Source organism: Barbus barbus, assembly GCF_936440315.1.
Source record: "Barbus barbus genome assembly, chromosome: 47".
Classification (NCBI taxonomy): Eukaryota; Metazoa; Chordata; class Actinopteri; order Cypriniformes; family Cyprinidae; genus Barbus; species Barbus barbus.
Window position 1 is genome coordinate 5,703,008 of NC_136725.1, and position 17,168 is coordinate 5,720,175.

Here is a 17,168-nt window from a genome sequence, read left to right on the forward strand (position 1 = left end):
GTGCAGTACACAATGAAAACCATCTACTTTTTTAAAATATAGTAAGCAATTATGCAATGATAAACAGTTCAAATAGTAGCATGCTAAATTGTCATATGACCTCATTTAATTCTTGCTTCCACGAGTGTCATCCAGTTGCAGCTTAGAAATAAAAATTACCATTTTAAATACCTATTTTGTTTTGTTTGTGGCATTATTTACTGTTCTTCCTCCACTCTGGAAATTTGAGTGCAATGCATTGTGGGATATTTTTCCAATACATTACGCTGTACACTTGAGCTACTAAATAAGATTTTTATTTTTTAACACTATAACATTATTATTATTATTATTATTAATCATTATTAAAGTCTCTTCTGCTCAACAAGGGTGCATCCATTTAATCAAAAATGCTGTAAAATTGTGAAGCATAATTACAATTTAAAATAACAGTTTTCTATTGTAATATATTTTAAAATGTAATTTATTCCTGTGACGCAAATCTTAATTTCAGCATCATTACTCCAGTCTTCAGGGTCACATGATCCTTCAGAAATCATTCTAATATGCTGATTTGCTGCTCATGAAATATGTTCTCATATTTGCTCATATTTTTGTGTAAACCGTGATACTATTTTTTTTGGATAAACGGTAAAAAAAAAAAAAAAAAAAAAAAAGGACAGCATTTATCTGTAATGGAAATCTTTTGTATTGTCATAAACAGCTTCACTATAATTTTGGTCAATTTAATACATTCTTGCTAATTAAAAATGTATTTCTATCAAAAAATAAAATCTTAACCCAAACTTTAGAATTCCAGTTTATGTCCTCCTATAATGAATCATAAAAACAATATGCCAGCTGCAGAGTTCACAATATGACAAAACTGGGTTTCAATCTTCATACATTTTTGCAAATTCAAACTTTCCATTTAAACAACAAATGAAGTTAAACAGCAGACAGCTTAAAGGCCAGACTTTAGAAAGAACTGCTATTTCTAGCAATGAGGAAATTACAGTTTTTTTTTTTTTTTTTTCAGTATCCAGTAAAATATTATTTAACAGTTACAGTAAATGTGGATGAACTGACGGCCCAACATGCAGAAATCATGCAAAATACAGCATACATGATGATTTGTACCCAGTACACAAAACACTCTCACATCATGTGTTGAATAAAAAACACTACAGGCATCTTATTTCATTCCACAGATTTATATTTGACAAAAAGTTACAGTAATTAAACCATTATATTATTTTTTTAAATAAATTTTGTGTTACATTTAACCAAGACTAACATCTTCAATGCACAGCTATTCCATGAAAGCACTCACAAATATTCAAACTAGTACAAAAAAGTAAGAAATGGGCTCATGATTGCTCACTGAAATGTTATTTTCGGAAAAACATGAATGATTTCTTTCTGAAACGTAAGGCACAGGAAGATGTTGAACATTGTTACACTGTATAACTGGGTTAAATTCACATTAGTTTTTTGTTCTTCTATGCTCCTTTATGAATCATCCCTGTTAAGACAGTGACTATAAATACAGAAGAGTATTTAGTTCTGTCTGGAATGCTGATGCTGATGTGTTGGATAAAGGCCTGTAAACATTTACCTCAGTTACACTCAATCAGTCTGGATCAGTTACATTCTGGCTTTGTTCAGCCGTAGATGCCCTTGACGCGCTTGTTCTCGGGGTCAAAGGGAGATTTCAGGTGAGCCGCAGCCTTGTATGTGACGCCCATCCTCTCCAGAGTGAATTCACCGCTGCGGACGAAATCTGGGCTCACCTGGGGGAGAATTGAAGACAGACAAATTCAAGTTAAGTTTAAGATGGATTTATGATAATAATTAAAAGGCTTTTAATCTACGACTATTTATTTTTTCATTCATATCACAGTGTCAAACCATGCGATTGAAATGAGCTCTGCTCTCACTTCCCTCTCTTTCCCTCTGTGCCCCTGCTGCTCTCTCTGTCAGGGGTTGCATCTCTTTTTAATTACATCTGAGCGAGCTGCAGGCATTACCCTGTGGAGTCCAGATCAAGACGCAGTGGCTGGAAAACTAGCCTGACCTCTTTAAGTGGGCGCATTGCAGTCTTAAATGGACACATTGGTAGATATCCACTGATTGTTACTAAGAATTAATGCAGTAAGCAGCGGCTGTGGCGCACTAACTAAAGCGAAAACTGCTGTGCAATTGGGCTATGTACAGATGAAATATATTATTTGCTCATGCAATTAATACAGGATCTCTATATGACAAATGTCTTGAGCTCCACATACTCTAGTCTAGTCTAGATGTATGTGAAGAGGTATCAAAATATTAATATGTTGCTATCAATCTCTATTACTCAGGTTCTTTAGTGAGGAACTTCTGTCTGCTATACAATGAAAAGTGAAACAGTTGGGGAAGTACCATTTATTTTTGCCATAGGGGAACTGATTTTAACAATAGTAGCTGTAGTTGTTTATTTTTTATTAAAACTCCCTATTCACTATTAATGCATGGAACGGGACGACCGTTTTTCACACAGTAGAAGGAAAGTCATATGGGTATGGAAACTTTTAAAATGAAGAAACGATGAGAAGTCTTATGCAGGAAGTCTGGAGCTCTCTCGGCCGTGCATAACAGTTCTCTGACATTACATCCAGTAATGTGTCTGTGGTGTGTAATGCAGTGAGCAGAGAGAGTAAAGGTCTGATCAGATCAGCGCTCGACCCTGTTCAACAGCACTGCTGTCCGTGCGTGGAATGAAGACGTCTCGGTTCTACCTCCACATCTGTCCCTCCTCATCTAGCTCTCTGTCAGTTAGCATCAAGTACACATCCCCCTGTATCATGTCATACTCACAGTACAGGGACTACAGAGCCACCACTGTGTGCAATAACATACACACACACACACACACACACTGCTTCCCTTCCCTCCAAACCAACACACAAAAGCGCTAATTTACATGAAAACCTCTAAACCCTTTTAATATATAATAATTATTAGTGCTGTCAATCGATTTAAAAAAATTAACTAATTAATCACAATTTTTTCCTGAAATTAATCGCGATTAATCCCACCTAACATTAAACTTTTTAAATCTACTTTTATATTGCAATAATTTCACATTTAATCTTCAAATTAAATGTAGAAACAACATAAAGACGGTATATTTTTAATATTTGATTAATGGCATCTTTTTAATGAATGAAGGCACCAATCACTGAATCACTGACACCAATATTGATGTCTCTATAAAATAATATTTTTTTTCCCTGATATTTAACCATTGACTATTGCCATTCAACATTACAGTATAATTGAAAGCCATCAATTTTAATATTTATTAGACTAATAAAAATAACTTCTTATTTAAGTGAACTTTAAACTATTTTCTCATAAACACAGTATAACCAATGTCATATTTAGCTACCTATGCCCTTCAGCAAGTAGGAAATATACAGAAATTGAATAAAGTTATCAAACACTAAATTCTAAATTAAATACAGATGAGTCCTTAAAGCTATAAAGTTATTGATTTCCTTTTTTGTTTGTTTTTTGTTCTTTGATGAACAGACATCACAGCAGCTGGGTTAATAGGTTATTTTGGCTGCTTTTTCTTTAAGAGCTGCCGAGGCGGATCTGACACGCATCGTGTTTTCTCTCAACTCACTTTACATTTTCTGACCCACTTCAGGTCTTAAAGTCTCTATTAATGATCTGACGAGTGTGTTAGATGAGTGAGAAAGTGCAGGACAGTTTTGAAAACCATTTCAGAGACATGTTCTTAAATGTGACTCATATTTCACGCAAGCACAGTTTTAAGGCAGTTTTAATCACCTTCATGACTTAACTGACCACGACATTGCATGCACATAGTTTCTTTCGCGCTTTGATATGAAATGATAAAGGCTACAGCGTGAGGCAGCGCCTTTGTCAGTACAGTACAGTTTCCGCGCTCCTTTGACTCACGCCTGACGCTGAAGTGAAGTTGAAGCACGCGTCTGAAACATCTCCTATTTGAAATGCTGGTAAAGACGTTCTGTGACTAAATTAGCAAGAAAAAAGAGACAGAGGCAGCAGTTGTGAGTGGGGTGGCCAACACTAGCCCCGCCCCTGTGTTAACGCCGTTAAATATTTTTAACGCGTTAAACTGAAAAAATTAATCACCTGCGTTAACGCGCTAATTTTGACAGCACTAATAATTATATATTATAAATTTTATACCAAATAATTAACTACACACACACACACACACATATAAATATACATATATACATACATATATATATATTAGTGCTGTCCTGGAACCGGGAACACTCCTCATAACACACAATGTACTCATTACATCGTAAGAAGAATGGCATCTATGCTAATATTTGTCTGTTTCTTTCTTATTCTGTTTCTCAGTCCGTGTCCGGATCAGATGGTGGATTGGTGCCGAGAGATGATGTCTCCCTGATCGTCAGCGGAGGCCGGACACCTGGATTAGCCCCGGGAACATTTCTCCAATAAAGAACTAGACTAAATAAAACAAAATAACTAAAAATATAATAAAATACCTAACTACATAATACTATTATTGTTAGAAATTGCAACAATATAAAAATAGAAATAATACATTTAAAATTTTAATTTAATCAATAAATAAACAATAATCTCCTGGCCAGAGGAGAACTGGCCCCCCGACTGAGCCTGGTTTCTCCCAAGGTTTTTTTCTCCATTCTGTCACAGAGGGAGTTTTGGTTCCTTGTCGCTGTCGCCTCTGGCTTGTCAGTTGGCAAACTGAGCTAGACAATGACATCACTGAATTCAATAATGAAATGCCTTTAACTGAAAATTGAGTGTTTAATCTTATTTTTATACATTACTGACACCCTATCCTCCAATTTGATACTGTTAAGTGCTTTGACACGATCTGTATTGTTAAAAGCGCTATATACATAAAGGTGACTGTCAAACGCGATTAATCGTATACAAAAAAGGTTTTGTTTGCGTAACGTGTGTGTTCTGTGTATATTATGCTTATATAAATACACACATACAGTATATATTTTGAAAATATTTACATGTATTTACATGTCTATATTTATATTCATATAATTTATATTATAAATAAATGTATAAACATTTTTCAGAAATATATAGATTCATGTATATATCTCCCTCCTAACCATATAGTAAGTACATGTAGTTAATTAATATTACTTAAATGTATAATTACAAGGTAATTATAATTAACAAGGTCACCTTAAAATAAAGTGTAACCGTTTCATAAATTCATTTATTTAAAAAAAATGTTTGCATTTCCGCCAAATAATAAAAATAATTCAAAAATGCTATAATTATTAAAATAATAATAAGTATCATTATAAAATATATAGAAAGTATACATTACCTGTAAATATTTTTTTCCATTGAATTTCCACCAAAGAATACATAACATTTTATACATGGACAAGAGACCTTGACACTTGACCTTGACAAACCTGTGAGACAAATTATTATTTACTACTTATGTTTCATGGTTATTTATGTTAAAGGCTGCTCATTATATAAACTTTTTCATTGAAATTCCTCCAAAAACTAACAACGTGTTATTCACACTGATCATAAGGTTTAGCAGTACTCAACCCCACCTTTCATTTCAGGACAGTAAGTATTAAACTGAAGAAATGCAAATGAGCACTTCACAATAACAGCAGTATGTGCTCAGCAGAGATGACGGCACACAGTATCCTTCATCTAATCATCGCTCTTTACAGGCCTGTTAAATTAGCCTATATGAGGAACAACTCGCATGACTCACCCTCAATCATGACAGCAGAGAAGAAAACCAGTGCATATGTAACAAAGACACAAATCAGAGGAGAAGAGGGCTTCTTAATACTTATCTGTTAAAAGTACTTGCCAAAGTGCAATTATACTGAAAATATCATGATAAGAAGTGACCCATTCTCATATTCTGATCTCTGATCTGACCTTGTGAGTAAAACAGAAAACAGTTGTTAAACCCAATCACAATTACTGAATATCTGCCTTACTCTCTACTGCCTACAAAGGAAGCTGATTTTAAGGCCAAAATGGATGCTCATAATAGTCTGATTTGGACTAAACATGAGCAGTAATACATAAGTCCGTTTTGGCAGAGCACCTTGCAGCTTTAAATGCTGTCTAGATAAACAGCTGACTAGTTTTAAGCAGACAGCTGTTGTACGGTACTCACCACTCCACCGTCTGGGTTGCGAATATAACCATAGCCAATGGTCTTGTCAATGGCAAATCCAAATTCTGAGCGCCGCAGGTGGCCCACAGGAACGCCGTTGCGGAAAATAGCTTCCAGACCAAACATTGGCACTTTCCTGCAGGAAGGACAAACAACACATTAGCGCTGCTCAAATGAGAACCTAAATAACACCAACACTGGTCCAGAAAAACTGCATGGCATTCATGACAGATCCTTGAGGCCACATCCAGATCTGGCTGTTTGCTTCTGAAACGTCTGAAACTTCTGAAAAGTTTTAAGATGACTGAATCCAAGTTTTATGAAGTTGTTTAGGCATTGGACTGCTGTAATAGTACTAAGGTTAATGGCAGGACAGAATGGAGCTCTAAGTGGACATGAAGAGTGAAAAGTGTTGGTCAAGCTCAGATGTCTCCTTGAAAAATCTCATCAGTCAGAATTACAGCAATTATTCAATTTTAAGTCAGATGGTTTGTAAATAAATGTCAAAAAACTTGCCAAATACCCGAGGCTACAAACCAGTGATGACTAGCATATTAGTCTGCTGCTGTGCTTTGAATTTTAAAGGAGTGGTTCACCCCAAAAAAGAAATTTTGCTGAAAATATACTCCCCCTCAGGCCATCCAGGATGTGGACGAGTTTGTTTCTTCACAGTAATCCACACCACTCCAGTCCATCAATTAACATCTTTTGAAGTGAAAAGCTGCGTTTTTGTACAAAACAAATCCATCAAGGCGTTTTTAACATCAAACTATTGCTTTTGGCTAGAATATGATTTCATAATCATGCATTTTCCAGTGAAAAAGTTCTTCCTCCAAAATGAGGATGCATGCCTATTTTTCACCAGATTCAGATGAGATGACTTTTCCGCTGTAGAAAGCACTATTGTGAATGACTCTATTTTAGCCAGAATCAAGTTGCTTACAAACACAAGTTTTTAACTTAAGTCATTAATTGATTGGCCAGAGTTGTATGGATTACTTGTGGATTATTGTGATGTTTTTATCAGCTGTTTGGACTCCCATTCTGACGGCACCCATTCACTGCAGAGGATCCATTGGAGAACAAGTGATGTAATGCTAAATTTCTCCAAATCTGATGAAGAAACAAACTCATTACAAACCTGAAGGGGAGTACATTTTCAGCAGAACTATCACTTTAACCCCTAAGATCACATTCAGGAGTAAATCTGCAGAACTGCTTACTTTTCACTCATGTTGTGATTTTTTTTTTAAAGCAAACAGAGTGATAACCACTAAAATTAATTTGAAATTTAGTCAAAAGCCCATTAAATCTTCCTGTTAATCACCTTAATATTCCTGCCTTTTATTATGTCTACATTCATAACTGTAATTTTGTTGAAATCTCTTCTTTGGTCTGCTGGGACTCACTCATCAACTGTGAAGCAGACGATCCGTCTGCGCAGGCCCTCAGTCTTTTGGGCCTCCAGCGCCTGCTGCCCCAGGAAGGGAATGGAGGTCTTCATCTTACAGGTGAAGGCAAGTCCCGCCTCTAGTGGAGTGTCATCAGGACGCAGATCTGCATGCCAATGCCTGTAACCTGAGTGAGTGAGTGAGTGAGAGAGTGAGAGAGAGACGTTTCATTCTTCATTAATTATCACACCAAGAAACAGCTATGATAGTTTAGTCAACACCAATGGAAAACAAGTGTTAAAACTTTGTAAAGGTCTAGGGCAGGGTTGGGGAACGTTGATCCTGGAGGGCCGGTGTCCCTGCAGAGTTTAGCTCCAACCCTAATCAAACACACCTGAACCAGCTAATCAAGGTCTTCAGGATGCAATTAGGTTTTTTTTTTTTCCCAGGATTTTTCAGGGTTGGAGCTAAACTCTGCAGGAGAGTGGCCCTCCAGGATCAATGTTCCCCACCCCTGGTCTAGGGCTACATACACATCATTAATGGCAGAACCAAAGGAGATAGTTTAGGTAGATTCACCTATTGCTCCAGATTAGGAGCCAGTGTAGTCGATTACTCAATTACAGATATTGATCCAAACTTTATTTATGCTTTCACAGTCAGACCTCAACTCCCTATTTCTGACCACTGCCAAACAGTCCTTTACCTGAAACAGTCATGTGACCGGGTCAGTACTCCTCCCCTCAAATATGAAAAACTGTTCCCTGTAAAACCAAAACTCAGTTGGAACCAATCTCATGCTGAAAAATTCAAAGAAAACATGAGCAGCTCTGTTATACTAAAACTTTATGTCCACAGATTTCACTCCAGATTCCAATGGAAAAAACTCAGCAACATCCAATATTTCAAACTTTGGCCACTATATCTAACATTAAACAAACAAAAAATAAAAAAGAATATGTGGTTTGATAATGAATGCAACTGACTCAGAAAAGACACTGACGACTTTCTAACAAAAAGCATAAAGAACCAGCCAATCAGACGCTACGGCTCACCTACTCCAAAAATTATAAAAAGCTCATTTGCAACAAAAGAGATCAATATTATGAAGCTAAAATTTATGAAATCGATGAATCAATAGACCAAAACAATTTCTGGAATCTCTTTAAAAATGGCATCAAACACATTACTCCAGTGCGGCACAATCTGGAGATCTTACTTTAAAACTCTTTACCAAAAACTTGAACCAGACCTCAATCAGCCCCAAACAAAAACAAAGAGAAAACTAGAAGATTTACAGAAAACAATAAAAAAAATGAGCAAAACCCACTGGACATGATTATAACAACATCAGAAATAACAGAGCACATTAAAAATCTCAAATTAAAGAAGGCATGTGGACAAGACAACATCAGTAATAAAATGCTCAAACTCAGCAGCCCTTACATAATTCAAGCTCTGGCAAAATTATTCAATCTGATCTGATCCTCTGGTGACTTCCCTGAGACCTGGTTCAAAGGACTGATCTCTCCTATATATAAAATAGGAGATGGATTCGATCCCAGTAATTACTGTTGTATTTGTGTGGGCAGTAACCTAGCAAAGCTCTTCTGCAATATAATAAACAACTGCATAGTGACATTCCTTAAAAGATGCAAAATCCTAAATAAATCACAAATTGGCTTTTTACCAAAACAACGTACATCTGACCACATCTATTCTCTCCACACTCTAATTAACAAAAATCTAAAGGGCAAACAAAGAAAAATATTTACATGTTCCACTCTATTTGGCATGATGGTTTACTATACAAATTATTACAAATTGGCATTGGTGGAAAAATATTTGATGTTATACAATTCATGTATAAAAACAGTAAATCAGGGGGCTTCAGTCTGGCTGTGAAGGCCTTGAATGAGAAGGCCCGGAGGGCATTTTATGCCATCAAATCATGGTTTGGCCAATTAAAACATGGATTAAATTATATCACACAATCATTAAACAAATTCTACTGTAAATTCAACTGAAAGAAACTTCCTCTGACTGATCTTAAAATACATCAATGCCTTTATTTTGTCTCAAAATGCACACCTGTAATGTTTTTTCTAAGGCACATTTATAAACATTACTTAATTGTCCTAATTGAACTATGGCCTAATCCTGGTTTAGTCTAAGCCCTGTCTGTGAAACCAGGGCAATATGTAATATTGTTTTTACTGTATAAGCTTTATTTCAAAGGAAATTGTAATTTTGTAAAGACACAAACAAAAATCAATTCTAATAATAATAATAATTCAACAGTTTCAGCTTTTAATGACTTTTTTCTTTGTTACAATCTCTCATAATCTTAACATTTTAAACTTGATCCCACAAAAGGTATCAAAATAAATTAATTCATAATTAATTTAATCGTTCATCATAAAAAGTGCATTCATGTCACTGTCTATATAAATTGCATTTTTAAATAATTAATCGATCCAATGAGCATCAAGTCATTGAACCAAATGCAGAAAAACACTAAACACGAAATCACACATCCATAGCATGTTGATGCATTCACATAAACAGAGACGGACTTATTTCTTTGTCTTGCACTCAGGTAGAGTATTTCAACCAGGAGCACACAGTCTAGCAAATATGACCTACATAGTGAACAAACAGTGAAGCTGAGTTGAGTCTCAGGAGTGCAGTGGAAGTGCTGAAGTGTTCAGCTGCAGTAATGAGTTTTTATTGTGCCCTACTGTCTACTTCTTTAGCTTCCAGAGCTCAATGCATTAGGGACGCCTACCAACCTACAGTACATCTGAACTATTATCTCCACCTGTGTGCACTGACCGTATGTTTGACAGAAAAACTGCAGCTGAAAGCAGCATTAAGAATGAATTATATATGTGACTCTATTGGAGAGCGATACAGTGATGTTTTATGCTTGTAGTGTGAATAGAAAATGTATCTCAGATCAATCAAGATCTGTTGAGTGAAACTCTAGTGGCCCAAACACTGTTCATCAACACAATCCCACAGTAAAGCAACTGATCTTGACACACTAAAAGCACGCTTTTACTACAGCACCTCAAGAAACAGATCGCCAACATGATAATAATGTATGAGGAGATGTGGAAATATCATCTTTTACTACTGAACTACATTTTTATGCTTTCAGAAGAAAATGTAAGTGATCCTGCACAAAATGTCGCACAATCTTGGGTGATTGCCAAGGCGTTGCAGAGAGTGTTTGAAAGAGGGGTTAGGCCCAAGAAAAATAATACTGATAGTGAATTACAGTGATAGTAATAACATTAACCCATACCTTTCTCAATGCTCAAGGAGTCAATGGCCCTGTAGCCGGCATTACTGATGCCATATTTGGCCCCTGTGGCCATGACGGCATGGTAGACGGGCAGACAGGACTCTTTAGGGATGTGAAGCTCCCAGCCCATCTCACCCACGAATGACAGACGCATGGCCCTCACCTATAAACACACACAATAAATAAATAAATAAAGAGAAAGGATAATTTTATGATTTTATGAAGAACAGAAACTGCATCCATTTGCTATGAATAAGAAAGTGTGTCTGTACACGAGTGTACTGTAGTTTGTTTCATTACACGGCTCTCTGGAATACTTGATAGTTTTTTTGTTTTCTATGTTGTAATGGACTTTTCTTAGTGGAAACTTTGAGCAAATCTATAAGAAAGACAATCAAACAATTTCAATTTAAACATTTAACATCCTTACATCTTTATTTTATGAGTCATCATGTAATAAGTGGGAAAATTTACGGTCAGCCGTTTATTATTGCAAAAACAATACCAAAATTTAGCTGCAAACAGCAATTAAGGGGCCAAGCACAACAGAGGTAAAATCAAGAGCTAAGGAGCTACCTTTAGTTACTCAATAACGACAAGAGTTCTCCAACCCTGCTCCTAGAGAGCTACCTTCCTGCAGACTTCAGTTTCAACCCTGCTTCAACACACCTGCTCAGAAATTATAAACAAAAATGCATGTACCAAGTTTGGTCAGAATCTGCTAAAGTGTTGCGAAGATATCATTGTCCATTGTCCCTCCTCATGTCCATTTTTGTGCACATTTCATAAAATTAGTCAAAGCACTTTTCGAGAACCGTTTGGGTTATCATACAACTTTTGCCAGCAAAGATAATCTGAGCTGATTTTGGTGAAAATTGGACAAACCGTCTAGGATCGGTTTGAAAAAGTAGATTTTTCACCAACTTCAAAATTGCGAAAAATCTTGACCTGTAGAAATGTAAATTTTTGTATGCATTTGACTTAGCATGAGCCAAGGAATCAGAGGAAAAATGTAGGTTTTAGACCTTACGGTTCAAATGTTATTAGCAGAAACGGTGCAAATTTGGCCTATTGGTCACACTAAAGAGTTCAAGTTAGAGACTCTATCAATGTACCAAATTTTATAACTTTCCAGCAAGCGGTTCTACAAGATTCATACGTTTCATAACAATATGCTTTTCATAGCAATAAGCACAAAAATGGTTCACGCTCAAAATGGCTGACATAGAAAAATTGTTTGTTGTTTGATTCAGTATGCCGCTCCAAATCTAACAAGATCAATCTTATGCTTTTTGGTAAACTGTTCAGAAATTGTAAACGAAAAGTTCATTTGACCACTAGATGGCGCTGTGCTGAAACTACTCAGGTCATGCTTGGTAAAACACGTACCAAGTTTGGACAGAATCACTTAAAACATTGTGAAGATATAGCCTCGTGTCCGTTTTTGTGCAAATTTTGTCAAATTCGTTAACGCTTTGCGAGAACGGTTTGGATTATAGAAAGTCTTTTGACAACTTTTTGCCAGCATTGTCTGAAGATGATTTGAGCCAATTTTGGGGAAAAAATTTGTAATTCCGCTACAAGAGTCACATGATGAACACGGAGTACTTTCCATAAAGAGAGTCAGAGAAACATTGTGATAAATGAGGTGAGCGGTTTCAGTAGACGTTCGTCCTGGAATCCATCTGTCCGGCATCCACTAACTTCAGCTCAACTGTTCATTAAACTGAGCTGAAGAACCTGCCTCTCGCTCTTACTGAACACACATTAACACCCAACCAGGGATCAAGATACAGCAGTGGGCCAAAGAAGAATCAACAGCTCTAAACAGCACAGCACACAACTTAGATAATAGGCTGGCCGCTCTCCAGAACAGACGCAGCCGAGTGTGTGTATTACTGCGTGTTTGCAGTGAGCAGAGAGAAGGGGCCTGAGGGGCTGAAATCAATCTGGCAGGGCTGAGATCATGTGAAGGACACCATTATCAGCCAGCAACAAGCACTGCGTTCTCCACTGTAACCTGCAGGGAGATACAGTAAGCCTCTCTAGCCATCAGTAGTTGTTGTCTAATTCAAGACACTGTTTCAACAGCTTGAGACCCTGTTACCCATAATCCACTAGTCTTCGCCTCAGATAACCCATCTGCAGACCGTTCACAGGCCGCTTGAAGCATATTCAACCAAAAGCTGGCAAAAATCGCCGGATCCAATCTGATTGGCTGGCTTTATGCAGTATCTGGGAGTCAGAGTGCACAGGTCTTTATCAGCTCGGCAGGGGTGAAGCTGGTGTGTTACCAGCAGCTCTTACAGGAAGAGCCACTGGATTTGTTGTTTCAGGATATAAAAAGTTTGAAAGATACTCAAGTTTAGATTAAAACAAACAGAAGTAGGACGATGCATGTGCATATGCCTGATTTCAGATTTACCCACTTCTAAATGTCACCAAAAATGCATTTAAGTTATGGTCATTTAAGCAAGGATGCATTGGATTGATCAAAAGTGTCTGTAATATTACTAATTATTTCCATTTTAATAAATTATGTTCTTTTGAACTTTCTATTCATCAAAGAATCCTGAAAAATCTCACAGTTTCACACAACTGTTTTCAACATTGATAATAATTATCATAAATGTTTCTTGAGCAGCAAAGCAGTATATTAGAATGATTTCTGAAGGATCATGTGACACTGAAGACTGGAGTAATGATGCTGAAAATACAGCTTTGCATCACAGCAATTACATTTTACAATATATTCGAAAGAAAAACAGTCATTTTAAATGTTATCAACAGTTCACGATATTCCTATTTTACTGTATTTTTGAAGGAATAAATGCAGCCTGGATGGAATAACATTTTTAAAAATCTGATGTCCTTAAACTTTTGTAAAGTACTGCACTTTTTAAAGATACATTGTTTTTTTAGATAATCATAAAAATAATTTACAAATAATCAAAAAATTTATATTTATCTGTCATTATGAAATTATTGAAAAATCATGTACTATATGCTGATTTAGAGGTGTTTTTAGTGGTGTGGATATGAAAAAGAAAAACATCTTTCTTTTTCAAATCCATGCACTGACTGACCACAAGCTCAATGTCCATATTCCTTGATGGAGTTTTTATTATGTTGTTTAAATTCACCACCTGGCTAGTCGGGTGTAAGTCTTTGGTTATGAAGCATCTACAAAGAAAATGAATCTACTGCAATGTAATGTCTAATGTATGCATAAATACATAAACCACTGCATAAACCACAAACTTTTTAAACATTTTTTTTCTTTGCTTTTCTTGATATACACCGTTATAAATGACCACCTTCCAAGGTGTGAGAGAGAAAGAAAGAGATGGAGTGAGCGGGGATAAAAGAGGATGACATCAGGCATCAGCCAATAGAGATGTGTGTCTAGGTTTGTCACAAGAGTGGAAGTAGACCATCTGTCTGATGCACGCACACACACAAACACACACACACACACAGTACATGCAGAAAGTGTAAATTAGACTGACAGACATTTTGAGCAGTGGAAAAATTAAGAAAAAAAATACATGAATGAATGAAAATAACAGTTGCAATTATAGTTGTAAATATCAACTATAATTCAGCAAGGTTGCAATATACAGTATCACTGCACATATGCATAAATCAGCACACATCTCCTCAGTAAGAGGCATGATTTGAACTGTCTGTCATGTCTATGACATGGTGTGGGGTGAGTTATGAGCTGAATTTTTGGCTTGAAAAATAGCAAAACTTGATGAATAATAATAGTGATGCTTTGCTGAAGCGAGCACCACTAATTAGAGCATAAGCAAATGAGTCTGAGAGAGCTGGAACTGCACAAAGATAGAGGACAGGGAGAAATAGAGAGCGTTACCTTGTGTCCAGCGGCGTTCACTATCTTGTGTGTGGAGAAGGGAAACGCATCGTTGCTGAGGTCGGAGTCCAGCACTTCCTGCAGCAGCTCACGGCTGTCAACACACAAATCACACACTTTACTGTCAGCTCACTGAAAACTAGCCCTGTAGAGTCAGCATAGAACCACACCAACAAAATCAATACCTCATAAATCAGCATCAGCTTTATGAGTTTTAAAAGTTAGTAAACGTCTTACTTTCCTAATTGAATCATTTAATTAAAAAATGTATTTTAAATTGCATTCATGTATTTAAATGGTATTTGTGTTATAAATAATATAAAATTAGTGAAATTAGAATAAATACAATGGCCCCAAAAGTATAGGGGCATATAGTGTAAAGTGTCACAGGTAAGATGCTTCTGACATTGTTTCTGTTTCAGAAGTGGCTTTGTAGCCCTTTTCCTGAAGACGTCTGAGCGTGGTGACTCTTGATGCACTGACTCCAGCTTCAGTCCAGTCCTTGTGAAGCAGTATTCAGTATTGTATATGATGACAGTATTCTCAAGCTAGCGGTCATCCCTGTTGCTTGTGCAGCTTTTCCTACCCAATTTCTTCCTTGCATTCAACTTTGCATTTAATATGCACTCAGTGAACAGCCACCTCTTTCAGAAATGACCTTCTATGACTTACCCTCTTTGTGGTTTCAAAGAACAAGTGTTACCTGGAATTTATACTGTATGGATGGTCATTTAATGAAACTCAAATGTAAATATTCTAATATTTTGAGATACTGATTTTTGACTTTCATGAGCTCTAAGCTCTAATCATCAAAATTAAAAAAAAAAAATGTATATGTACATGTACACCTGTACATATACATATACACATACATATACACACACACACACAAAGTATTTGGACACTTAAGCCACACTTAAAACGTATTAAATGTCATTGCATGATATATAAAAAAAAAAAAATCAAACCAAGTGGCCTTACTGTAGAGAAAAGCACACTTTAAGCAACAAATTAATATAAGAGCCTTGGTTATTATTATATATTCTTTATGGAATGCAGGAAAATGGCTTTGTGTCACCATTAAACTCTTTCCATTTCCTCAGGTCATCCATCAGTCTCTCCTTCCTATTCTCTCCCTCCACCACTGCTCCTCTCCATAAGATCGTTCTATTTTGGACTTGCAGCCCTCGTCTGACCTGCGCTTTCCCGGCGTCTGTGTGCGTATATGTGTGTGTGTGTGTGTGTGGGTGCGATGGACTTGTTCTAGCTGCATCATTTGGGGTGACAGGAACAGCTTGGCCTGTTTTGCATTAGCGTGCGTGTTAACAAAAGCAGAAGGAGGCCTCAAGAACAAGAGTGAGTGTTGGGCTTCATGCTACATGTATCTAACAGTACGGTTATCCTGCAGCAACAGCCACAGAGAGGAACACTACATCTGTGTGGGCAGAGAGAAGAGAGGAAGAAACAGTTTAGAAAGGGGATGGATGATGTGATGTATGAGGATATAAATGATGAAGGTGGAATGCCACGTTTTTGAAGGAGGGCATCATTTGTGTGTGTAGACATGCATGTGTGTGTGTGGACAGCCTTGACGTGATTAAGGGAAGACTCCTCCCCTCCACCCACTCAAACATCACTCTGTTCACTGAAGCACAGAGGCCAACAACCACTCTAATTATACAGTGTGTGTGTGTGTGTGTGTGTGTGTGAGAGAATCTAATTAGGCGCTCTGCTTCTCCTTTAGCGGTGTCAGTTAAGCAAGGATCAGATATAGTCTTAATGAAATCACTTTTCACCACAGGGCACAAATGATGAGAAATAGAGTGAGAGTGAGGCGCTCAACCAAAACGCTCTGAAAATCATGATGTGCATAGCATTTACTAATGTCTCCTGAAAGAAATATATTTGTGTGTAAGGTTACATTCAAATGAAGAAATTAATATTCAACTACAGAATATCACAGGTTTAAATATATTCCTTTTAAACACATACACAGTTTTGGGGTAATGCATTACCTTTAAATTAAATTAAAATATTTGAGTTACTTTTTTCAAATAAGTAAATGCAAGTTACTTTGCTTTCCTATTATTCACTGACATCTCTCCTGTCCCCGTGTTGAGAGAAATTGGGAGTTAGTGCAGAGGCAGAGGCTTTTTCTTCAGCCTGACGTTTATTAATTTCACTCTTGGTGTGAAAGGGCCTTTATAGTCGCCAAAAATATAACTCTTGGGTTTTTTTTATTAAAAAATAAATAAGCAAGCCCAGGTGACAAAAAGTAACGCAAAAGTATGGTGGCCGAGAGAGCTCAACAAAAAAAACATATTTGACAACACACTCTGCAAATACTCACAACACAAACAAACGAAGCGCTGCAAAAAACAGAAATGC

General features: G+C 36.6%; 1 protein-coding gene across 3 annotated transcripts in view; it reads right to left on the reverse strand.

Moving 5' to 3' along the window:
* Nucleotides 1–850: 850 nt before the first annotated feature.
* LOC306865500 (sarcosine dehydrogenase, mitochondrial-like) overlaps nt 851–17,168 on the reverse strand; it is a 51,081-nt gene continuing 34,763 nt past the window's right edge. For 2 of the 3 annotated variants that reach the window (XM_079410131.1, XM_079410130.1), the window contains 5 exons: nt 14,781–14,874; nt 10,904–11,066; nt 7,612–7,780; nt 6,203–6,338; nt 851–1,772 (listed from right to left, as the gene is read on the reverse strand). In XM_079410131.1, the coding sequence (XP_079266257.1) occupies nt 1,644–1,772; nt 6,203–6,338; nt 7,612–7,780; nt 10,904–11,066; nt 14,781–14,874 (691 nt within the window). In that variant the 3' untranslated portion in view covers nt 851–1,643. Of the gene's footprint in view, nt 1,773–6,202; nt 6,339–6,561; nt 7,316–7,611; nt 7,781–10,903; nt 11,067–14,780; nt 14,875–17,168 lie in introns of those variants that run through there. The other variant, XM_079410132.1, reaches the window with a different exon arrangement.